The sequence below is a fragment of the Lotus japonicus genome, chromosome 1 (genome assembly GCF_012489685.1).
Source record: "Lotus japonicus ecotype B-129 chromosome 1, LjGifu_v1.2".
NCBI lineage: Eukaryota > Viridiplantae > Streptophyta > Magnoliopsida > Fabales > Fabaceae > Lotus > Lotus japonicus.
Genome location: NC_080041.1, coordinates 126,064,317 through 126,089,488, shown reverse-complemented (window position 1 = coordinate 126,089,488; position 25,172 = coordinate 126,064,317). Strand labels below are relative to the sequence as shown.

The 25,172-nt window shown below is 35.1% G+C and overlaps 3 protein-coding genes across 21 annotated transcripts; all 3 read left to right on the top strand.

The window, feature by feature from the left end:
* The first annotated feature begins 947 nt into the window (after positions 1-947).
* On the top strand, positions 948-7,687 carry LOC130730376 (uncharacterized). Of its 19 annotated transcripts, XM_057582370.1 has the most exons (5): positions 971-4,619; positions 4,866-5,504; positions 6,338-6,752; positions 6,851-6,951; positions 7,190-7,687. In XM_057582370.1, exons 2-5 carry the CDS (start codon positions 5,311-5,313, stop codon positions 7,191-7,193), a joined length of 714 nt encoding a protein of 237 aa, XP_057438353.1. In that variant the 5' UTR covers positions 971-4,619; positions 4,866-5,310; the 3' UTR covers positions 7,194-7,687. The 19 variants fall into 19 exon arrangements, 4 of the variants coding, with proteins under 4 accessions (XP_057438353.1, XP_057438357.1, XP_057438356.1 ...); XR_009016323.1 differs by having other exon boundaries at positions 948-3,537; positions 3,860-3,921; positions 4,512-4,619; positions 4,866-7,687; XR_009016334.1 differs by having other exon boundaries at positions 949-4,619; positions 4,866-5,016; positions 5,471-5,542; positions 6,338-7,687.
* Positions 7,688-15,785: 8,098 nt separating this feature from the next.
* LOC130724375 (protein LIM3-like) lies at positions 15,786-16,360 on the top strand. The gene is made up of 2 exons (XM_057575587.1): positions 15,786-16,080; positions 16,272-16,360. The coding sequence occupies exons 1-2, from the start codon at positions 15,786-15,788 to the stop codon at positions 16,358-16,360; spliced, it is 384 nt and encodes a 127-aa protein (XP_057431570.1).
* Positions 16,361-19,884: 3,524 nt separating this feature from the next.
* Positions 19,885-20,644, top strand: LOC130730380 (uncharacterized). The gene is made up of 2 exons (XM_057582377.1): positions 19,885-20,206; positions 20,380-20,644. Exons 1-2 carry the CDS (start codon positions 19,885-19,887, stop codon positions 20,544-20,546), a joined length of 489 nt encoding a protein of 162 aa, XP_057438360.1. The 3' UTR covers positions 20,547-20,644.
* The last annotated feature ends 4,528 nt before the right edge of the window (positions 20,645-25,172 follow it).

Below are 25,172 nucleotides of genomic sequence, written 5' to 3'. Positions count from 1 at the left end.
ACATTAACCAACACAATTAACTGTGTTTTGTTTTGTATAGTAAGATGCGCTAACAGAAATACAAACTAAATTTCCGCTATATACTTGTGAAATGACATACAATTTTCTCCGACGTACACAAGTGAACAATATCATGAATAAAGATTGGTGAACGAGTTATGATGCGTACATTCGCACCTCTCTTTCTCTTCCATCTTATTTCCATCTTCTTCCTCTTCCTATCTTACTCTTACTTTTCTATAACACATTTTATTTCCACCTCATTTTTGTTGGTGAACATCCTTTGGGTGTAACTAGAGACTTGAGAGAGATAGAAAGAGAGGAATGATAAGTGATAAATATAGTATATAATGTGATGTAATCAGAAAAAAAGGGATAGAGAGAAAATGAAAATAAAGTGCAATGGGATTATGAACCGAGGATTGATTGATGTGCACATTTTGTTACAAACTTAAATGCAGCATTTGTAGCTTTCTCCTGAAGCTGTACATATTCCATGGTCCAGAGGAGTAAAATGATGCATGTGAGTAAGCTATTGGATTATTGAATGTTTGAGAAAGTTAATGGCATGTGACACTGTGAAAGAAGAAGAAGAAGAAGAAGAGCATTTATAATAGGATGAGGTGACAGCGGAGTTGAAAATTACTTGTTGTTGGCAGCATGTGGTCCATTTCTGTCCTTGATTTGGTAGTTACTTGCTGCTGCTGCTGCATTCAATCTCGTTCATTTCTATTATGATGGACCGCTAGCTGAACGGAATATTTGAACACAGTTATGCAATATGTTTTGTTCACAAATAATTTCCACATCTCTCCCATGAATAAGATTATAAGAACCTTACATGAGTAAGAAAAGAAATCACATATGATAAGTAATGTAACGATAAATGTAAAAAGATAAGAAAAAAAATTATAAGAATGAAATGAAAGAGAAAATAAGAAGTGTATAAATCATTATGATTGGTTTTGCCTAGCGTGGTCAGTTTCAAACTGACCCACCGTGGATCAGTTAAACTCTCCACCATTAGATTTAATGTTTTTTATTTGAACGGTTCATATCAGCTGATAATAATAATAATTAATTAATTAAATATATATATATATAACTTTACTAAAATACCCTTGTCTCTTCCAATGCTTCTTCAACCCTACTACCATCCTTGAACCACTATGTTGCCACCGCCAATCTCCCTCAGCCTATCAGCACCGCCACCGCTAATCTCCCTCAGCTACCAGCACCGCCACCATGGATCCACCAAAATCCCAGATCCGAAGTTGAAGCAACATGCAAACCCATCATCTCCACCCAAAGCCCCCTAGAAGCTTTCTCTCCTACCTCTGAGAACCCATAGCCGCCACCACCCCTCTCATTCCCATGGCAGCGCCGCCACCACCTCCCTCTCCCTCCCATGCCAGCGCCGCCACCACTTCCTTTGCGTACCGCAGCGCCGCCACCACCACTCAACACAACCAGATCTGGTTCGCTTGCAGGAAACGGGTCGGGCACGCTGGTCTGAGCGGTGTAGAGGAGGGCGGTGAGGAAGTAAAGGTGGGTTTTGGTGATGGATTTGTGGAGTTGAAGAATTCATGGTTGATCTTTGATCACACTCTGTTCTGTTATGATCACTCACACTATGTTTCGTTTCATGGTTTTGTGATTCTTGGAGAAAATGATTGAATTTAACCATTTTGGGGGCAAATGATTCGAATAAATTTGTACCGGTAATAATCAATCAAATAGAATTGCATGGGAGGAGCAACATGGTTGTTGGAGATTGATTGTTGCATGAAGAACATGGGAGAGAAAGGGGGTAGATGAGGCGGACAGGAACTGGGTGGAGCGGCGAGGCTACGGTGGTGCTGCAGCGGTGAGGCTTGGTGCTGTTGGTGGTAACAGGTAACCGGTAACAGATGAAGAAGAAAGAATTTAAGGGAAGGATAAACATAGAATAAATTGAAGAATAAAGGTTATTTTTGTCTTTCAATATGTACAGTAAAACTGCACCACGATGGGTCAGTTTCAAACTGACTCAAGGTAGGTGCAGCCTAAATCATTACTTCACAACTATATTATAGGTTCATTGATCTCATTTTACTTTTTCCCTTAGATTTTTAGCATATCTTCTATCCTTACAATTGAAGGATTTGAAATCACTGTTCATGCACCAACTTTTTTGTTTTGTTACGGGAGAGTAGTGGGCTGGGCCTATTGAGTTATATGGTGGCCCCTTTCAATGCTATCCTGCACCCTCTCTTCTTTCTCTTCCCGTAGGCAAGCTTTATCTGCTCTCTCGCGTAGACAAGGTTTTCGCCGGAGATTGAAGTCCCTACGCCATCAGTGTGCTACGATGTAGGGAATAGGTTATTAGGTTTTTGCATAATTCAGATTCAGATAGGTTGAAGACACCAATTCCGGAATCGGAATCATCATCGGCGCCGCCAACAGCGACATTCCAAATCTCACCGCCGATCCCAACGCGGCAGATTCCTTATCCCTCCGAGTAGTACGGACTTCCCTATTACCTACCTCTGTTCCACCTCATAAACTATGTTGCACTCTTCGTTGTTCCTGTGGTATGCATCATCATCCACCCCTTTTCTCTGCCTTTATCTGCCTATTCTCTGCCTATGCCATACTCCTTAGGTACCTCCAACCTACAAATTCCAGCTGTCGGTTGCCTTTGGCAGGTTCTGCAGCTCTACTCTGGTGATTATGCATCTATGCCAGATGCAGGCATTGGCTTATAAATACACCTTTTGTCGTGTTGTTGCTCACCAGTTCTTAGTCGATTCAGTTTTCCTATTTATTTGTTATTCGCTCTCCATTGTCTTGTCTTTCTAAGTCAAGTTGGGTGATGTTTCTGGTTTTATGTGTTGTGAAGTTTGATTAGTTCTTTATAAATAGCGAATTTTTTTATGGTTGTGTGTTGTGAATTTCAAATTTCTTCTGCCTGACTCAGATTTCAAATTTATTTACAAGGCTTATTATATTAAGAGTTTCTCCAAAACGCTACACTCGATGCATACACAATGCACACCACACTGAACTAACTAACAATCTCTTCTGTGGTTTCATTATGAAATTACAAAGTTCATATCATTCCTTTGAGATAGCATCAATTATATCACCGTTTGACGGGCTTTTTGCCTTGATGAACTTCATTTTTAAAGGAAGAAAAAAATGACTGTCTCATTATTCACCTTCTCTTATTTATAAGCTAAGCTTAGTACTGCTAGATGTTAGCATTGTAGGATTCCAGTTCTTATGTTTTAGTTTTTAACATTGATCAATGCTTTTTAAGTTCGAAGTAAGGTACTCAACTCAAGCTATTAAATTTGAGCCTTTGAACAGTCCTAACAATCATAGCTAGAGCTAATTCTGTTCAATTTTTTGTCTCCTATTTTTTCATGTGATGCATAAATGCATGGACATCAATTGTTTCCAATTATGGCTAATTGGAAACATGTGATGCATAAATGCATGGACATCAACTGTGTACATAACCTTCTCTAAGCCTCAATGCTCAGGAGGTTTTAGGTAAGTTTACTTCGTTTTCTTTCTTCCCCTCCCCCACTGTTAATGTCTATCTGCATAAACTCTTCTATTTAGATTTATCGTCATGGTTAGAGAGAATTAATACAATAAGAAAAAGTAGTGGATGTGAGTTGCTACTTTTCAGTTTAACTTTTACCAATTTCATATAACTTGCACTGTGTTTGTTTTGTATTGTTTGCATAGATTAGACTTTGATCTTCCTTTTATTAGAGTCACTGTTTTGCCAATTCATGTTTCTTTACAATTCCATGTAACTTTAAATCTAGATATTCTAATTTTATTTCTCATTCACGAGTCATCTCAGTGATCTCACAGCTTGGAGTCCTCCATCCCATGCTAAGATGAGTAAAAAGACCCCATGAAAATGTAACTTTGTTTTTTAACAGTGCTGGATTGAATTGTCATTTTAAATAGAACTTATCATCAAAGTCAATAGCTCATACATGTCTTTAATGGATTTATTTTTTTAAATGAGCCTCAATGAGCATTTTGGGCTCACGAGTAAAGTTAATGGATTTTCCTGCTATCCAAGATCATGTGAGCACATTAATTGTTTGTGTTGTTACTTTAGATACAAGAGTTTGGGGTGTGCTTGGAGTTGAACATGCATCCTAACCCATATGCACACCCGTCCCAAGGCCAAATGCTTAATTGCCACTACCTTTAAAACAGTTCAGTTTAAGTGGCTTAATTGCAAGTGTTGATTTTATCATTTCTTTTTGTATTCCTTTCAGTGAAGACTTGGGTTAGACATATAGAAAATTCATTTCTTAAATTGTAATTGAGCATTTCTGTCCATCTCATGCATTGTATTTTTCTGGTTGTCTTTTTTTTTTTCATAATTTTTCCTATATGCACATTATGATGATAATGATACTGTGGTAACTTCAATCCTGCATTGGCATATTTCGATTAGATTCAATATTGTTTTAAGTTGTTACTTTTGTAATTTGTAGGCTTCGTTACATGTTGTCAAACTTGTGATTAGATTTTCTTTCTTTCTTCTTAATGAAAGAAAGAAAATCATGGGAAGGAGCTTGTGCTCTGGGGGAGATACATGGAAGGTTAGTTAGTATGATTCGGATGTGGCATATGTGTCCAGTAGGTGAACCATCTAGGCCATTTGCAATTCAGCTGGTTCTCATTGACGCTGGGGTTTTTATCTTTTATCACTTGAATGACTACCTATTTTTGCAAACTTTTGAAGTTATTGTTTACTCCCAAGTTTATTATTGTTTGCTGGGCCAGAAGATTGAAGCCAGCATTAGGCAAACAATAGCTCACCACCTGCTTTCTTCTTCTTTTTCCAGATTATTAAAGAGAGCTTGCTCGGAGTTGGAAAGTGATGGCCATGGCTTTCAGGCAGGAGGAGGCATATTCTTCGCCGCTGTGAGGAAAGTGATTTTCGCACTACATTTGTGCCACTTGCAACGATTGCATTTGCAACACTTTTCTGATGAGGTAACTTTCACCGTCTGCTCTTAATTTTTATTTTAAAAAAAATCTATTCTACGATTGAGTTGAGAGTATGACCACCCCGGATTTTGTGCACCTGACCACAATTTTACAGTTTCTGCATCTTTCTGTTTTAATCTTGACTTATTGTTTCTGCATAAGTTAATTTATTATTATGAAATGCATGAGATATAGCCATGTTTAGATGTTTATCCATCACTTTTGTATTTTAGTTATTGGTTGTCTTCATTGACCATTTTTCATTTTATGTCAAACTTAGTGATGTTCTAACTAAATCTTATGTTTGCTCTAGACTCTAGAATGCTCATGTTTCTTACTAAATTGATCACTAAACTTATTACAATGCAATACTTGTGGTCTTTTTTGGCATGTTGGATTGGTGGAGTCTATATTGGTCACTGCTATGAATGGTATCTGTCTTGCTGTGGGATGAACAAAGAAGCGTTCTCTGGATGTGGCTGGAACTTAGATCGGTTTGGTCCCTGGAATTGGCATAATCTTTATGTGTCATGTAGGCTTTGATTAATATCAGCTTTGTTACTGCAGGGCTTAGAGCAATTTTCCATTTAATAGTTGGGCAAGAGTTATCAATGTTAGATAGAGTTTCACTACATTTTATAATTCTTTTTTATATTGTTTTCTCCTCCTTTGTGATGGGTTGGGGCACCCATTGTGCTCCGAATTAGTTCTATTTGGCTTAAAAGAAAAAAAAACATAAGCTCCCCAAATGAAAACATCATGAATATTAGATGCACCCTCAAAAAGTGTACTGAATTTACACATCATGAGATCTATATCACTTAATTTACGAAGACTGCCTAGCAATATATTGCATTGTTCATTGTGGACCAATTCTCTTGATTGAATATTATATGTTAGTTGCATATGCTGTTAACAAAATCAAATTTCTGTTTTAATGCATGCTAGAATATTTTGGTTTAAAAATTTCAAATTTACTTCTATACACTAATTTACTTGAGACATCTTTATGTTATATACCATAAGTTAGAACCAGTGGGACTCCCTTTTAGATTCAAGGAAGTTCATATATGACTCTGTTGAATAGTACTATATCAATGTGTTTTGAACTTGAATTTTTTAATGTGTTTTTCTTTTGTATGGGCCAAAATGTGATTATATGAGAGAGAATGAAAGAAACACTTAAAGCAAGTAATGTTATCCATACTATATATTAATGCATTATGAACCGGATAAGACAATGAAGCTTAGCTATCCTTTTTTGTTTACTGTTTTCATTTTCCATTGACACAGGACTGTTTGGATCTTCCAATTCTTTTTCATGCAGGTCATCATCAACAATTTTATCTTATGAAGTTAATGTGATACCAAGATTCAATTTCCTAGCTATATTCTTGGAAAGGATAATCAGATCTGATCTTCCTGTTAACCTCAGGGCCTTGGCATATAGAGTTGAAAGGAATATTATCGGGAATCAGAGACTTCCCCTGCAAGAAAATAACTTGCATAAAACTTTTATGCCTAATACGTCACTTGTCGAAAAGATAAATGGTACTTTGTGTGGAAGTGATAAATTGCCACCTGGAGAGAATAAAGAAGGTTTAGCGAGCCCGATTTCTGGTTCCTTGCCCACAAGTTCCAGTGAAGTGAACAGCAATTGGGGTGTATTTGGAAAAGTTTGTAGACTTGACAGGCCTTGTGTGGTGGATGAAGTTCATCTCCGCAGATTTGATGGACTTTTGGTAACCTATCCTTACTAAATTTTCATGAGGTGGCTATAATTCTGAGAATGAGCCATATTTGTTGTCAAAGTTACAAATGAAGTTATATTCATGTGAAGGAAAATCGAGGTGTACATTGTTGTGTTGTTGCAAGCATAACGGTTAAAGCTCCTGTTCGTGATGTTTGGAATGTTCTATCTTCCTATGAGACTCTTCCTAAGTAAGCTATTTATCGTTCTTCTTTACACTAAATATATGAAAAACAATGGTGTGAAAGGATTCTAGATCTTATGTTCCGCATTCTTCAGGTAAGATGTCATGTTGAGAAGAGTCTTTAGTGAGAGAAACGTAGCTCTTAATATTTTGCCAGTCACTGTGTTATGCTTACCGACCATTGTTTTACCATTGTTGATTTCAGAGTTTCACTCTTGCTTCTTTTTATGGTTTCTATTGTGCAGGTAGCCCCTATCATTGACCATTGTTAATTTGCAACAGGTTCAGTTCTAGAGAATCATTGCCCCCTTAAAGAATCATACAGTTTCTTACTACGCATTTTCTTTCATATAAGTACTCTTAGGAGTTTGATGGGTCGTTGTGTGCTTGTACTGATCACTAACTCTCATGTTTTATGAATTCAACTAACAAAAGATGACTTCACTTAGCTTCTTCTACTAAATGTCCTTTATTAAGGGAGCAACACGAATCTGAGCTGCATTTGTTTAGAGACCGGCAAGTGATCCAGCCTGTTTGAGAGATGAGGCTCGACAGTGGGTTTTGGATTAGGCTCCTAATGTTACTATGGCTGAACTTTGTAAAATGGAGAAGTAGTTGTTAAATCAATTAATCAAATGTAAGTTATTGCAGTAATTAAATTGGACATTTTCCAGGGATCTCATGATTGTTACTCTTCGGAATGGTGCTTGAGTTGTTGCTATGAAAAATGTCTTAAATTAAAATCTTGGTTACTTTGATGCAACGAAATATTCTCCAGCGCAAACTTCTTAAACTAAGGAGTTAAAGTGTGTTCAGATATAAAAGTGATGTATAGTTAACAATTGACTATAGCTCATTATTGAGATTTGGGACTAATGCTACATTAAATGTTGTATATTATGCTATTCATTTTCTTATCAAAACTTCATTACATACTACGTACGGTTTTATTTATAAGAATTAAATAAGAGGTTTACTTTGATCATTTTTATAAGAATCAACTTGCAGTTTGTGGTGTAGCAATTATTTTTCGGATAAGAGTATTATTTAATTGAACTTTCTCTTTCTTTCTACTCTCCTAAGCATTACTAATACACAAAAAATAAGAAAAGTGAGTTAAGGACAATTTCGAAAGTTCAATATTAACCAAGAACAAAAGTTATGCAATTAACTACTTTAACTATATTTCTTAACCCGTGTGAATTAATATTTTGGTTCTTATAAATAGGACCGGAGGTAGTAGTTTAGTTTGGTTTCCGCTTAAACTTAGATATTCATTTTAATATCAGCCATGTGATCTATATTTTTTTTCGGTCTCTCATGTCAAACATTAACCTTTTATTAGTCATGTGATCTTTTTTTTTCGGTCTCCTAACCTTAATTGAAAGTCTTGATTTCACTGTTCATGGGACACTTTTTTTTTCCAGTTGTGAACTTCAGAATCCCTTCCCACCGTTTTCTGTCATGATCGCCTCAAACGCTCATCCCAACAGCGAAAATGCCATAGCCCAACCCGTCCTCCCGCATCTATTCCATGCTATTCTCACAGTTGTATCGTCCTTCCTGTATCCCCCTTTCATGGATTCTCGCTTAAAGACGGTACAAATTTCATGTAGCAGTCGTTCTCCTCTATCGCTTTTCCATGATTTCCTTCTTATTTTTACTTTTCATGGGCAATCTCTATGAGAATAATTACGAAGTGTTTGAAAGTTGTCCGAAATAAAGTTCACTAAAATTGAAGATGTTGCCCCTATTTATAAACATACGCGCGATTAGTTGTTATAACTTTTGGTTAGACATAAACTCAAAAAAAACTACAGATAAAGCCTCCCGTGCATCGCACGGGTACCATCCTAGTTAAATTACAAACGCAATTTTAATGTGAGTGTGGTGAAAGTTGAAGGTCTCCCCAAGAGTGTGACTCCTAATGATTGAACACTCAATTTACGAGTTCAAACAATCAATTTTTACAACTGCAACAAACACTTATTTCACGCGCCCATTTGGTTGTTCGTATCAATATTGTAAAATTTACTTGAACTCTTGCATAAAATACATTAACCAATAAAAACTTTAATTCCTGTCTTTGTGTATTAAAATACATTAAGCAATAAAAATAATCTTTATATTAAATAATAAAATTAAGGCTTGAATATGTTGTTAGTCCATGGAAATATAATAAATATTTGTTTTAGTCTTTGAATAAAATACATCTTAATTTTTAATCACTGAAAATGTACAGTGTTATCTTGTTTTGCTAATACAACTCACAAAATGGTGATTCATGTTTCTTGATTGGAATGTTAAATACAACACAATCCAGTATCATGTAGGTTGTACACTTGAGAAACATATTAATTTCAGCTGAACTTCAAATCAAATTGTGTGATGTGTAAATTGGTTCAAAATCATATTGTATTAGTGTTCTTTTACCCGTGCGTTGCACGGCGATTTAATTTATTGTATAGATGCTCCAGTAGAATAGTTGTAAAACAGAGAATATGTTCCAAACATGTATGATGAATATATCACAATAAAAAATTTAAATAAAACAGGATGTATAGACTTCCCAATGTCAACACTTGAACAGTAAAAAAAACATGACAATGACAATGACATGAACGTTTAATAGAACTCGTAGTCCATGATGAATGATAATAACTTCAAATCAAACTTGAAGTCTACTGTTTAGAAAGTTAATGAAGTCTATGAAGTCTGATTGGTCAAGTTGTTATGTGTTCGGTACTCTCCACAGTCTTAATGCTCTAACAACGACCTTCTTGTCTTTTCTTGAAACCTTGATTTTGGAGATAACATCAATGTTGGAATTCATTGTGTATCTACTCTCAAGTCACTAATACAGTCAAGGAGAAAAATGTTGTTTTACTCTGAAGAATAAGGGCCAATATGATTAAAATAAGTGATAAAATATCATTTTAGTTTTTAGTAAAAAGAATCAGTTGTCCATAATTACTTGGGGCTTAATCACTTGTTTGTTGTTTAAGATTTTTTTTTTAATTTTGCCTGAAAGTTTGCTTTAATTAATAATATTTCATACTAAATTTAAATTTTGAATTTCAAACTCAAATCTCTATATTATTTTTACATTTTTAAAAATAATAAAAGCATTTACTAAAATTGAATATCTGTTCATTAATTTATGAGATCATGACTTTTTATAATTTATTTTTTTAAGAAAGTAAACGTCACCCCATTAATTTTTTTATGTATAGATTGAATATTGATTTCATTTTTTTTCTAAAAAAACGTGTTTTTAAAGTTGATTTGAATATCATGACAAATAATTTAAACGTGATTTAGGAAAAAAAAAACTTCCAAAATTAAGTGCATATAAAATAAATACAAAAACATAATTTAATCAATAATTTAATAAGTTTAACGTCATAAGTTTCTTTCAACAAAAAAACATCCTAAATTCTGACTGAAAGTTTGCATTAATTACTAATATTTAATACTAAATTTAAATTTTAAATTTTGAAATCAAATCTCTATATTATTTTTATATTTTTTAAAATAATGAAAACATTAACTAAAATTGAATATCTACTCCTTAATCTATGAGATCATGACTTTTTTTAATTCATTTTTAAAAAAAGTAAACGTAAAAACCTCATTATAAGAGTACCATGGGTCACAGATCAATGTAAAGCAACACAATACAATGCTATCATCATTGTGCATTGAACTTGAATTCAATTCATAAAAAAGTTAGATAAGTGTGAACAAATTGCAGTTTAGGATTCCAAAGTTCTTGTAGACTAAAAGATTGCAATATTTATAAATTAAAATAAGAAATGAAGTTGTATAAAACTGAATAAGCACAACAAAATTTGTGCTTTTAACACATATAGAGAGAAAAATAAGAGAGAAGGAAAGCATACCTATCACTGTCGCTCATTTCTGCAATGAAGATCAAGAAGTTCTAAAAAGTTTGAATATTTCGGTGCTTTTCATTGATATGGAAGATACATTATATAATGTTACAACAAAACTCTACAATTATTAAATACAATCAATGTGGTTAATGCAATCAATATTTGAATTTGAAATATACATAAAGGAGTGTAATGTTTTTGCATATATGATCTGATATTAATCCACATTCTATATTGGTACAGTTATAAAATGAAACAGTAAAAAATTATTGCTTCCATTGATTGATTCATAATTATAAATTCTTTAATATTGGTGGCACCAAATCAGCTATTAATGAAATTTATAATAATCATTAAATGAGTTGTCAATGATGGACCTCAAAACAAAAGTCCAAGAAAAATGAGCTTCAATAAGGTGGTCTGAATGAAGGAGAGGTTGACACTTGTCATAATGAGGGGGGTTTGGTGAGAGTATGTCATAAAATGTGAAGTGTTCTAATTGGGTCTCACAATGTTATTCTTTTCTACAGTATATAGATGACACATAAAAGTCAAATAAGATTGAAAAAGTCATAAAAGATGAGTGAATCATCATTATGTATCCATATTAGCAAAAGTTATCGATGAAGACTAAAACTAATTACAAGTTATACTTTTAGCGATTAAAAACCAAGAAATATTCTTTCAGGGACTAAAAACAACATTTGTTATATTTGCAGGGATCAAACGCTTCTTATTTGCTATGGCATCATCTACGCACACAAAGCTCCCCATTGTATTCCCTACTGCTACAAAAAACCTATTATTCCAAATCTTGATCAAAACTTTCCACAACCGTACCCATACAAGAAACGACACGCCAACAGTGAATATAGTACAATCCTACACTCTCTCAAACGTATCCTCCAAAGAGCTCATCGCCTAAGTCAAAATAAACTCCTTTTCTTGCCTCGACTCAAACTCTAGAAGTAGTTTCTTTGCACTCATCGCCTTAAATATTACAAGAAGTAAGGCCCCACAATATACACCCCTCATGAAGGCTTCCAATATCCTGAGCATTGAACATAGTTACTTATGTACATTTACCCACTCATTCTCCTCCTCTATAATGAATTCTACACTGGTGTCACAAAGACCATGATGTTGGCTCCTGCGATCCTTGCTCCCAAGATTTTCTTTAGAACACCAAATTTGTTATGATATCTTGTAACCCGCTACACCTCTAGACCCATATTTCTTAACCCAACCTCAGTGATATACTTCAAGTATTTGCTTCAATGATGTAAATCTAAGTTTTTTCTAATGTCATCATTCTTATTATGATTGAGATTTCTTCTATAGGTTTTGATTTGTTTATAAGAAATCAATTAATTGACTGATATCTTTCTATTTGTAACAAAAAAGAGTTTACTAATACAATAAATACAATATCAATCTTCACTGTGTAACACAAGGTTAAAAGCACTAGTTGAACTTGAATAAACAGGCTACCTCCAACTAAGCAGTTATTATAATCAAAGCTAAAATCCGGTAACTATATTATTATGGCCATTAAAATAGGGATTTGAATATAAAAACCCATTGAAGAATTGATTCCCTCCTATAGCTGCATTGTTATGGCCATTAAAATAAGGAATACAATAAAAACCCCATATACAAATTGATTCTCTCCTAAATTACTCCTAAACGTTTTATTTTATTGCATCATGAGTGTCTAATTGTCATGACGATGAAAACATATAATCCAAAATGCATTTAATAAGAAATATGTTGAAGAGTGTTCTGGTAATAATGTAGAATTGATGAAATATTATTATATTAAAATTTTAAAATTTAAAAGGTATACATAAATAAGTTAATTCAATTTCTTTATCATAGAATATTAATTTGAATATTTTTCATCATGTTCAATTTTAAAATTACCAATTATGTCGTAAAGCTATTACCAGAAGTGTAACAACACAATTATTTATTTTAATAAATTTTAACATACACTTTAAGATACATTCTTATTATTTTTTTTGATAAGCAAAGAATTGAATTAAGGGAGCACAAGAGGTGCCCCAACCCTTAGTACAAAGCAAAGAGCAGAAAAAGATTACAATAAAGATAAAAAGTCTTTCAAACAAGACTGATAAGGAATCTGGGTGCTACACCAACACAGTCAGCGCAAGAACACACCCCAACAAAGCTACTAGATGCCCACCAACAGCTAGGAAAAGACAAGGGTCTTGATACCAATTAAGTCTCACGGGCAACAACCAAACGCAACCACCAGAAGCTGAAATAACAACATGCAGACGAAATAATATTGCAGCAACACAGAGGAGACCAGATGGAAAACGCACCACTGCCAGAGGAAAATCACAATATACTTAGCAAGTATATAATTGCAGCTACAAAGTATCAAGGCAAACCATAGGATTAGATAACCATTCGTACAAAGTGAATCGGAAATCTTTTATCCTACCCTTGAGCCAAATCCAGGATTGAAATTGGATTGAATCCAAAGCCAATGACAGTTCTACATCCGCACCATTGAAGATCACTTTATTTCGAGTTTGCCAAATGAACCAAATCGTGGCCAGCCACACAAAGCCCAATCCCATCCTCCTATCCCTTCCAAGATAGTTTTCCAGAAACAATAGCAAGTGGGTTTTACCTTCATCTGGCATGATCGTCAAGATTCCTAACCAGCGGTTCACTTGGGACCAGATTTTCCAGGATTGCATACATGTAAAAAACAGATGAGAAGTGGATTCCTCACCCTGTGAACACAGCGAGCAAAGAATTTGAGAGGAGTTTAGAAAGACCCCTCTTCGGTTAAGATTTGCCTTCGATTGTATCCGGTTTAAAAGCACCCTCCACGCCAGTGACAAGGCATTCGAAGGAGCTCTAATAGACCAGAGTTTGAAAAATACTCTGTCATGAGGTTCCACGACCTGACCTTGTAAACTCAGATAAGCTGACTTAACAGTGAAAGAACCGGTCTCCTCATGGTTCCAAGTCCAGCCATCCGGAGTTCCCTCGATCAGAGGGTAGGTAGATACGAGGTTCGAAAGTTCCGCTACCATAGCTGATTCCCTTTCCAAAAGTTGTCTGCGCCACTTGAATTCCCACTGCCACAAACCATTTGTCCACCTACCCATATCCTTAAGCACATTCTTTTGCTGAACTGATAGGGTAAAGAGCCGCCCAAACCTTTCCCTCAACACACCTGATCCCAACCAGTTTTCGTTCCAGAAATCGACTTCATTTCCTTCACCAACCTTCCTACATAGTCCACTATTCATCCAATCTTCGCCGCCAGCATCAAAGCACATCGAATGAATGTCTTTCCACCAATTTGACGCACTTGGGGGAACCTTATTGTTATATTTATGCACCAGAACTTTATACCATAAGCCATCCCTTTCTTTTAACATCCTCCACCTCCATTTTCCCAAGAGAGCCTTATTGAATAAGCTCAAATTCCTAACCCCCAATCCCCCCTCCTCCTTGGGTCTACAAACCGAGCTCCATTTGACCCAAGCTAATTTCTTCCCCCCCTCCACTTCCCCCCATAGGAAAGATCTCATCAATTGTTCACATTTGTTCACCAACCCCACCGACATTTTAAAAAAGGAGAGATAGAATAGTGGAAGAGCTGTTAGAACACTTTTTATGAGGCACACTCTTCCCCCAAAAGAGAGAGTTTTTTGCTTCCACTTAGATAGCCACTTTCTGATTTTTGAGATAACCGGATCCCAAAACCGAAGACTTCTCGGGTTGCTTCCTATAGGGAGACCAAGGTACAAGAATGGGAGCTTTGAGGTTCTACAATGAAGGATTGCTGCCATTCTTCTCTCCAAGTCCTCTTCCAAACCAATCCCCACAATCTTACTCTTAGAGAAATTAACCCTCAAACCCGAAATCAATTCGAAGCAACGAAGGATGCATTTCAAAGTAACCGCATTTTGGATGGACGCCTTCCCAATAAATAAAGTATCATCCGCAAATTGTAAGAGGGAAATATTTAAGGGGTTTAAGGACCCGAAATTATAAGGAGAGAATTTACCCAAAGACACCGCTCGCTTAAGCATCCCATTAAGACCTTCCGCCACAATAAGGAATAAAAAAGGGGCTATCGGGTCCCCTTGCCTGAGCCCTTTCTCCATAATGAACTCCTCCGTAGGGCATCCATTGACCAAAACCGATATCGTCGAAGAACTCAAGCAGCCATGGATCCAACAAATCCACCGCTCATCGAATTTCATTCTTCTGAGCATGTAGAAGAGAAACCTCCACTTCACTGAGTCATATGCCTTCTCATAATCAACCTTGAACACAATGGTTTTTTCTCGTGTCCTCTTTGCATCATGAACCACCTCATTCGCAATTAGGACACTATCAAGCATATTTCTTCCTCCTAGGAATGCCGATTGACTTTCATCAATGAGCTTTGGAAGCACACATTTCAGCCTTTTTGCTAGAACTTTTGAGACCACCTTGTACAAACAACCCACTAGAGAAATGGGTCTAAAGTCACGAAGCCCTTGGGGTGAATCCACCTTAGGGATTAATGTGGTAAAGGAAGCATTAGTCCCCTTCGGCCACTTACCATTACCATGGAACTCCACCAACAATCTCAAAAAATCATCTTTGACAAGATACCAAAAGGATTTGATAAATTTGAAGTTGTATCCATCCGGACCAGGGCACTTATCGCTATCGCACTCCCAAACTGCTTCTCGAATCTCTTCAAGAGTAAAAAGGTCTTATTATAACTTTACTTATATCATTATTTATTTATTTTAAAATAATAAATTCATCTCCAATCATTTCTTGTATATAATCGTTTTGAATTCTACATTGTTATCACACCATCCATTATCAAATTCCTTCTCGAATTCATTTTCAATTATATACTATTATCATCATGACAATTAGACACCTAACCTTTGCAATGTTAGTGGTCACTGCAACCACCCTAATTTTAGGAAACCTGACAGGCATCTCAGCGCAATTTGAATGCAAAGGCGACTTAGGAGGCATTGCTTCTCAATGTCAAGAGTACACTTCAATTCCTGGGCCAAAAATTCCACCATCAAATGAATGTTGTCAGGTCATAAACGATGTTGATATCCCGTGCCTTTGCAAATATGTTACAAAGGACATTGAGAGTATAATAAGTGTCGACAAAGCCATCTATGTGTTCAAGACTTGTGGAGCCAAAGTTCCTGCTGGAACTAAATGTGGAAGTAAGCTTTCAAATCCTCTCGTTTGATATTATGTATGCATGTGAATATACTATTTGCCCTTCCAATGGATCGAGTAATAACGTACATGTTAAATCTTTCATATATATATATATATATATATATTTCAATTTGTTGTATATATGATTTTAATATTAAGATCTCTAATATTGTCAATCACATTGCTCATTCAGGTTATATTGTTCCTTTTCCTCATCTTCATCATCACCATCATCATCATCATCATCATTCTCCTGCTCCTGCCCCTTCTCCAACGACGTGAACTCACTCCATCATGCAAGACACATGGAGCTTTTACTACCTCACCATCCACCTATATCATAGCCATATATACATACATGGCATATCTTTATTCATTTGTTTTTCGTCTTTTGGTTTGTAATTACATGGTTTGACTTAAGTAAAGTCAATAAGAAATATTAAAGACTGATTTTCTTTATGTGTTTCTTTCCCTTGGATATTACCCATTAATTTGAATTACTTTATATTTTTCTATCTCTAGATATGATTCTTCATCTTAAAATGAAATCGTCGTTTACCTATATAACCAAACTAATGAAATCGCCACATACTATATGACCAAACTGAACATAATGCTTGTATGCTGACAAGTTTACTTACAATATTTTAAAATGATAATTTTTAATGTATTACTTAAAATTTATTGTTTATGTATTTATATATTTAAATATTATATTTAAGAGAAGGACAAATAATGATAAAAGAGAAATTATGACTAAAATTGATGTGAAAATTACACCTAAATAATTACATTGACTAGGATTGCCACGTGGGCTGATAATTGGATAGAAATATTTCAAAAGAGGAAAAAAAAATCAAGGACCATTTTATATTTGAGTGTATAAGTCAATGACCAAAAACATATTTACCCCTATTAATATCATTATATCAGTTTTAAATTTTTTAACATCTTCCGATGATTTTATTTAATATAATTTTACTTTTTAATTTTTTTATAGACTACAAATTAATTGTAATATTTTGAATTTTATTGATTTTTTAATTAAAGCAAAAGATATACTGAATAATACTTAAGTTGAGATATAAGTCCTTGATAAATATTTTTTATTTTTCCAAAATCGCAACTATATTGAATAACAAAAAAAACTATGGGAAACGATCTCATATAGGTGCAAGTTACACGTGATCAGAAAGCCACCAAGGGGCTCAACCCTACTACACTACAACTTAGCTAAAAGATTAGCCATCACATTTCCTTCCCTCAAACTGTGTCTCACCCCTAAGCAGTATACAACATGCATCAAAAAGTCAATGAGGTTAAACTCATTCGTCAACTGACATGGCCTATAATTCTTCCTCATAACCCAGCCCATGACTAGAGATGAATCAACCAAATGCATTGATCCCCTAATCACTTATGTTACAATTTTTCCTATTTCAATTTATCAGCCAAATGCACCGATCCCGTAGTACACACCCCCTACAAATCTTTCAACCCCATCATTATCATTATATCTTGGGAAAATGCAAGAGCAAAGACATTGATGTTTGTCCCGGGAACCATGATGATATTTCTAACTTAGGATATTCATTATTGGTAAGAGCTAGAGACATAAGGGTTGAATGAGATGAAGGGTGAAAGGTCCAGAATTCGAACCCTGAGTATGACTAGTTTACTAACATTACTAGCAATTAACATTTGCCTATAAAAAAATATTTCATTCAAGTTTATAATTTGATTTATCTAGATCAAGTTGTATTCAGCTTGATTTTTACTATCCTAACCATTCTTGATTGGTCTATTACACGCGAGTTTTCTCAAGGGTTTAACAGTCATTGTTAAAATATAATATAAAATAATTGATGTGGTCTTTATCTAACAGTCATGTGAAAGATTTTATATAATATTCTAACACTTATCACCAGTTTGACGGTCAACGATCATGTCACTGAGTTATAACATTCGATTTACAAAATCAAATAAAAAATAATGCAAAAACATAACTCAAATATTATGTTATATTTTATAGTATCGTAGTTCTTCAAGAATTTCATCATGTATTTAACATTGAAACAACCCCTAGGAATGTGAACCAGACTGTCCTACCTCCTTAGGGCACCCCTTTGCACATTCTCCAGCAAACTCATTTAGGATTAGCCAATATGGGTACCTCACTAGAAGAACTAGTTAAAACCAACAAAATTGCAGTATACATTCTATACATTATACATCAAGCCTTTCTATAGTCCAGCCCTATGTCTTTGGCGACTGCGCACCACGTCTCACTCTTCATCGTGTCGTTGCCGTATATAAGGTCGCTGTATTAGAGAAATCCGCAGCGCCGCACTCACAACTCTCTCCCTCGTTCTTCATCTCGTCTGTCGATGTCTCTCTTTACAGTTGCAGAGACTCAGCACTCCACAAGTCAAAGGACAACGCTGTCTCTCTAAACTTATTGACAACTATATTATGTTGTTAAATATGTTGACTATTGTATCAACTTTATTTAGTTTCTTATAAAAAATAACTAATTAAGTATTAATAAAAAATAGTTACAATATAAATTATCAATATAAAATTGAGGAAAAAGTTGTAAATGTTTAAAAAATGTAAGAAATATATTTATATGTAAAAATATTAATAATTTAAATTAATTAATAGTAATATTTATTATTTATACAAAAAGAACTCTAATATGAGCAATTTAATAAAAAAATACTATTCATTCCGATGTATTCACATATTTATTTTTTATTATATTTATAATAAAAAACTATTTTAATGTTTATTTAATTATATTATAGTATTTTTTATACAATATTTTTTTTCCAATATTCTAAAATATTATAAATAAACTCATGCATGGTTCGTTAGAGTGTGAGTGTTATATTTCTTTCGCTAGGTTTTTTCCCACTGAATTTTCCTAGTAATATTTTAACGAGGCTCGCTTCTCTTGAGTGTCCTCTAGGGGGTTCAATTGATTGTGACATTGTCCTAATCCATGAGAGGTTTGTGCTCTTGGTTCGTTATCTTTCATCAATAAGATTTGTTTTGTTTTCAAAAACATAAAATAAACTCGTGCAACACAAGAGTATTATATCTAATCAAAGCTAAAATCCGGTAACTACATTATTTTGGCCATTAAAACAGGGATTTGAAGAACAACAAAAAACTCATTTAGGAGTTGATTCACTGCTATAACTGCATAATATTATTATGGCCATTAAAATAAGGAATAGAATTAAATCCCCCATTTAAAAATTGATTCACTCCTTGATTACTTCTAAGTCGGACATTGTTCCACCATTGAGTGTCTAATTGTCATGATGATAACAACATATAATCTAAAATGCATTTAATAAGAAATATGATAGAGAGGGTTATGGTAACAAATATGTAGAATTGAGGAAATATTATAATATTTATAACATTTAAAAGGTATACATAAAGAATTTTGTTCAATTTCTTTATCATAGTATACTAATTTGAATATCTTTTTTCATCATGTTCAATTTTAAAATTACCAATTATCTCATAAAGTTTTTTTTTTGAAACAGTCGTAAAGTTATTATAAAAAGTGTAATAAGACAATTATTTTAATAAGTTTTATCATACACTTTTAAGAAATACTACATTCCTATTGTAACTTTATGTACGTATATCATTAATTATTTCTTTTGAAATAATACATTCCTCCTCCAATCATTTTTTCTATATAATCGTCGTGAACTCTACATTGTTATCAAACCATCCATCATCAAATTCCTTCTCGAATTCATTTTGAATTATATACTATCATCATCATGACAATTAGACACCTAACCTTTGCAATGTTAGTGGTTACTGCAACCACCCTAATTTTAGGAAACCTGACAGGTATCTCAGCGCAATTTGAATGCAAAGGCGACTTAGGAGGCATTGCTTCTCAATGTCAAGAGTACACTTCAATTCCTGGGCCAAAAATTCCACCATCAAATGAATGTTGTCAGGTCATAAACGATGCTGATATCCCGTGCCTTTGCAAATATGTTACAAAGGACATTGAGAGTATAATTAGTGTCGACAAAGCCATCTATGTGTTCAAAACTTGTGGAGCCAAAGTTCCTGCTGGAACTAAATGTGGAAGTAAGCTTTCAAACCCTCTTATTTGATATTATGTGTGCACCTGAATATACTATTTGTGCTTCTAATAACAAATGTGTGTTAGATCTTTCTTATATATATTTTTATTTTAATTTGTTGTATATATGATTTAAACATTATGATCTCTAATACTGACAATCACTTGGTTCATTCAGGTTATATTGTTCCTCCTTCTTCTTCTCCGGCACCTTCTCCTGCACCTTCTACTTCTCCTGCACCTTCCCCTACACCTTCTCACCCTCATCACCACCACCACCACCATCATCATCATCATCATCTTCATCCTCATTCTCCTGCTCCTGCTCCTTCTCCAACAACATGAACTGCAATTCAAGAGGCATGAGTTTTTATTACCTCAGCATCCACCTATATCTTAATAATTAAGCCACCTATACATGGCATGTATATTTACTCATTTGATTTTCCTCCTTTGGTTTATAATGACATGGTTTGACTTAAGCAAAGTCAATAAGAAATATTAAAGACTGATGCTCTTTATGTGTCTCCTTTTGTGGATATTAGCCATTCATTTTATTTACTTTATATTTTTTCATATTTTAATATGATTCTTCATCTTAACGTTACAAATGAAATCGTCACATACCTATATAACCAAACTAAACATAATGCTTGTGCGTCTACGAGTTGATTTACGATATTTTAAATAAATTACTTAAAAATTATTATTATTATTTATATATTTAAGAATAAGTTTTAGTTATTAAAATAAAATTAAAGGAAATTGGAATAAATATTGTATTATAAATAATAGCCTTTGTTTATTATATACATTTATTTTAAAAAATGCATAAATAATTTTGTGTTTTAGTGAAATATCATATTTAAATTGAATCACAATTTCAAAATAGGTGGATTTAGTTCCTCTAATTGTCATAATGTATTTTTTAGTACATCAAAAAGATAAACTGCACTCTACATGGATTGATTCCTGAACCTCCCGCATCCAATCCACTATTGATCTCTGAGCTTTCCCCTCCCCAACCCATATGTCATTGAACTCTTACCACTTAAGCTATCCTCTAGAGACCAATAATTTCCATTCATACAATACTGTTGTGATTTTTTGAGTTTATGTAAAATTGATTCGTATCTCTTTTTACCCTTAAAACAGTTTTACCAAAACAATTTAAATAATATTAACCTACAAAAAGTTTCTCTCTCATAAATACATCTAAAACACAAAATTTACTTTTAATTCATGTTTAATTTTATAAAAGTAAATTTAATTTTGGCTTAGTTAATTGTATTTTTTTTTATCTCTCTGCTTTTGACTATATAAGTGTGATTTTGGTCTTCCTGGATTTTTTTCGCTAATCAATTACTTTTACTTTAAAAATAAAATTAATTTGGTCCATTTCTCAATTATCAATCATATGCATAATGGTGATTTTTTAAAAAAATATTTTAGATTTTATGATGAATTTCACAAGATACAATTTTTAAAAGTTAAAAAAATTGAAAAAAATTAGTGAAATTTTGAATAATATGAGATTGTAATTTAAAGAGAGTGGAAATTGAGATTTTTTTTGGTTGAAATTTTATATTTTGATTAATGAGTTTTTGATAAGAATAAGAGTTTAATGGATATTCATGGTCTTTGTAAAATAACATTACACTGGCATTCAATCGGTATATGTTACTAGCGGAATCACCCATGCAATGCACGTGTTACTTTTACTATATAATATTTACACATTTGTGTAATATTATATTTATGCAATTTTGTACAATTTTTAATTGCACAAATATATAAGTTTTTGGTATATTTATAATTTATTGGGTTAATCATCAAATTAGTCTTTGTGTTTGTAAGCTGATTCAAGTTTAGTCTCTCGCCGAAATATAATTTGGTTTCCATCCTCACAATTGTGGAAGTTTTGATTTTAGTCATCGTCGGAGGGCGGAGCTCCGGTGAGGCTGTTGAGTGACAGGTGTAACACCCCGATTTCCGGGTGTCACTTAAGTAACTCAAAATAAACATTACGCGGAAAAACAGGTATATTTTTTTTTTGTTTGATTCCTTTAAATTAAAGCGATAGAAAATAAAGACATAACCCAGCAACTAAACTAACCGATGTACAAACATATATACAGGTACAACCTCAACTGTACGTTAACGTCACGCGCACTCACAGCGACCCCAAAGTAGTGTGCCCGTAGGAAAATATGTACAGAACCAGAAGTGTGAGTAAAAAGTCATAAATACAATCCTCCAAGAGAAAGTCGGCCCCAAAATGGCCTAAACAAAAGACCCCTATAGTCTGACAGACTCTCTGTGATCCTCAGCAAGAGAACCACACAAAAAGCCATGCATCGGGAACCTACCCTGTCCCAAAAGTAAGACGAATCAGAGCTCCACAAAAAATATGACGCCTGCCTAAACCTACCCTCCCAGTACCGCTCATAGCTCCTCCTCCTCTCCCTCGTCGCTCGGCGAGTAGCTGTCCACGTCGGTGTCGGAGTCAGAGTCGGAATCCACCGTGATCATCTCAGTGTCCAAGTCCACGACCTCCCTCCTAACTGTCCTGCGTACAACCCTAGTCGAGCCCATCTCAACATCTACCTCCTCAGTAAGGACATCCTCCTCCACCACACGAACCAGGGGTTCCACACGGTAGCCGCGCGGTGGAGTAAACGGAAAACGGCGAGAGGCAGATGGAACAACAGGCTCCCTCTTCGGCTCCACGAGCCTCGAGGACGACGCCACGTCGGTAGGATCAACAGCAGTAGCAGGAGGTGGCGCAACAGGTGCATCAACATCAGCCTCGATCTCGGATGGGTCCTCGACCAGTACCTGGTCCACAGCGAACTGAAGGCGGCAGGTCAAAGCTCAGCTCCATGCGTCGTAGAACTCCCCTCGTCAGACGTCCACGCTCGTCTGTCCGGTCCTCCATGACCCTTCCCCGGTACGTCGCCCGATGATCCACAACATCGATCACCCACGCGGTGGGGGCATGGCGGTCCACCAACTGAAACCTGATCCCCCTTAGGGAGAGACCATCGAAAACCACTCCGCCATTGACATCTGGTAGTAGGCCGACCGCCCAAACACATACATGAAACCAAAGCCAAGGCGCTAGGGTCAACTCACGGAATAAAGTAATTATACACTCAATACGTGATTGAGGTATAGATATATATATGTTTATTTATATATATATATATATATATATATATATATATATAATCCTAGCATGTTATCGGCTCTAACAATGCTCAATAATTCAGACAGCATACAATTCCAGTCAGGGTGAATGTATGCGTGAAATGCAATTCAATATGATCCGAATAGTTCAAGTGGGATGGGCACCATCGAGTCAGTCCTAACACCGACCTAGTGTTTAACCATTTCCGCTCGGGTGTCACTTACAAACCCATGCATAGTCGGATCAGCCCCAACCACCCTAGGTCGTGCCACTCTGCCCGCTATGCCGAAGATACATACATGTGTTCTTCGATGAAGGCCTTCCCAACCTTCGTGAAGCCTTCCCAACTTCACCGAGGCCCAATCTTTCGATCGTACAAACCTCGAATGTATGCATGATGCAATATGGTTAGCCAAACATCGAATCGTCCTCACAACGCAAGTGTTTAGCTTAAATCTCAAATTCAAACCCAAGAGTTTAATGCCGACCCTACGACATAACTCCAACAACAAGAGTAACAAGTACTCGGTGACTTCCCCACGTCACCGTGGCTCACCTCCGTGGTGTCCACCAATTCTCCAGAACCCACGACAAAGTCGACTTTTCCCCGTCTTTCGCAATCATTTTTCCCCTTTAGATTCCCTATGGTTTATTCGTTAATAAAAAAATTTCGAATGGAATTAGTCAGGTTATGAGTTTAGTTCTTGAATACTAAATTCTCTAAGGTCTCTAGTTTTCAAAATTCTATTAGTTCTAAGTTTTCCAAAAGCCCACCAAATGTAAATCCCGGGGAAGTCTAAGTTTACAAACGAATGGCTAGGTCTCAAACCCCATGTTTGGACTTGCCTAGGGTTGTTTTCCCAACCCGAAAGATCAAAGGTAATCAGCTCAGTGATTCTTCACTCCGAATCCGCGTCAAAACGCACAATGTAATAACATCTCAATATCATAAATCATGGAAAACAACATAGCATTAATTCATCATCAAAATCAATATCAAAGTAGAACATAAGTCGAATTTATCGACGCCTATCATGCAGTCTTAGCTAATAGGTAAGTTTCCCTAACCTCGAGTTGTTCCAGCCTCTTGGTTTAGGTTCTCCTCACACAAATGCTCTGTAAAACCCAAAGTTCCTTCAACTGAACCTCGGAGAAAACAAAGCAGAAATCCAAACAAAATCGATTAGCTCGATCACAATACAACTAATTAACGATAGGTAAAGCATTGAAGCTTCAGAGTACAACAATCGAGCACGAAAAGACGAGTTATCGCAAAACGAAAACCCCCCCCCACTAAACATGCTCTCGGCCCTAAGCGAAAAAGGGTTCCGGCGCTTTTTCTTCGATCTAATTTAATTCCTAGGTAGTTTTAGGGTAAAACTAGGGTAAAGAAATTGTCGAAAAAATTTTCGGACGAACGGATCGAATTACGACTAGTCAGGGGCATTTTGGTCCAAAATTAAAGCTAAAAAACTCAAAGTTAAAACTTCGGAAAACAAATTTGATGGCGATGTTCCTAACGACATTTGTAGCAACTAATCCTAAAGGCACTAAGTCGGATTGTGACTTTTGGACATTAAAGTTTCGATATGTGCACAAAAGGGGTTTTAAGCAGTTTTTCAGATCTTTGACAACTCGGTCGAAATCGGCGAACAACGACGAGTGTTCTAGGTTGTTGGGCAAGTATAGAAGGTATACCAAAAGAAAAATCGGGAAAAACGGTTAGTTTTACGAAAAGCTCGAAACTTTGAGCTCAGAAAGAGATAAAGAAACGCGGTAAA

Coding starts and splice junctions, on each gene's coding strand:
- LOC130730380 (XM_057582377.1), top strand. CDS start 19,885: ATGACAATTAGACACCTAACCTTTGCAATGTTAGTGGTTACTGCAACC. Junction 20,207..20,379: donor TGCTGGAACTAAATGTGGAA/GTAAGCTTTCAA, acceptor TGGTTCATTCAG/GTTATATTGTTCCTCCTTCT.
- LOC130724375 (XM_057575587.1), top strand. CDS start 15,786: ATGTTAGTGGTCACTGCAACCACCCTAATTTTAGGAAACCTGACAGGC. Junction 16,081..16,271: donor TGCTGGAACTAAATGTGGAA/GTAAGCTTTCAA, acceptor TTGCTCATTCAG/GTTATATTGTTCCTTTTCCT.
- LOC130730376 (XM_057582370.1), top strand. CDS start 5,311: ATGTTTGCTCTAGACTCTAGAATGCTCATGTTTCTTACTAAATTGATC. Junction 5,505..6,337: donor TGTGGCTGGAACTTAGATCG/GTTTGGTCCCTG, acceptor TTTTTCATGCAG/GTCATCATCAACAATTTTAT. Junction 6,753..6,850: donor GCAGATTTGATGGACTTTTG/GTAACCTATCCT, acceptor ATTCATGTGAAG/GAAAATCGAGGTGTACATTG.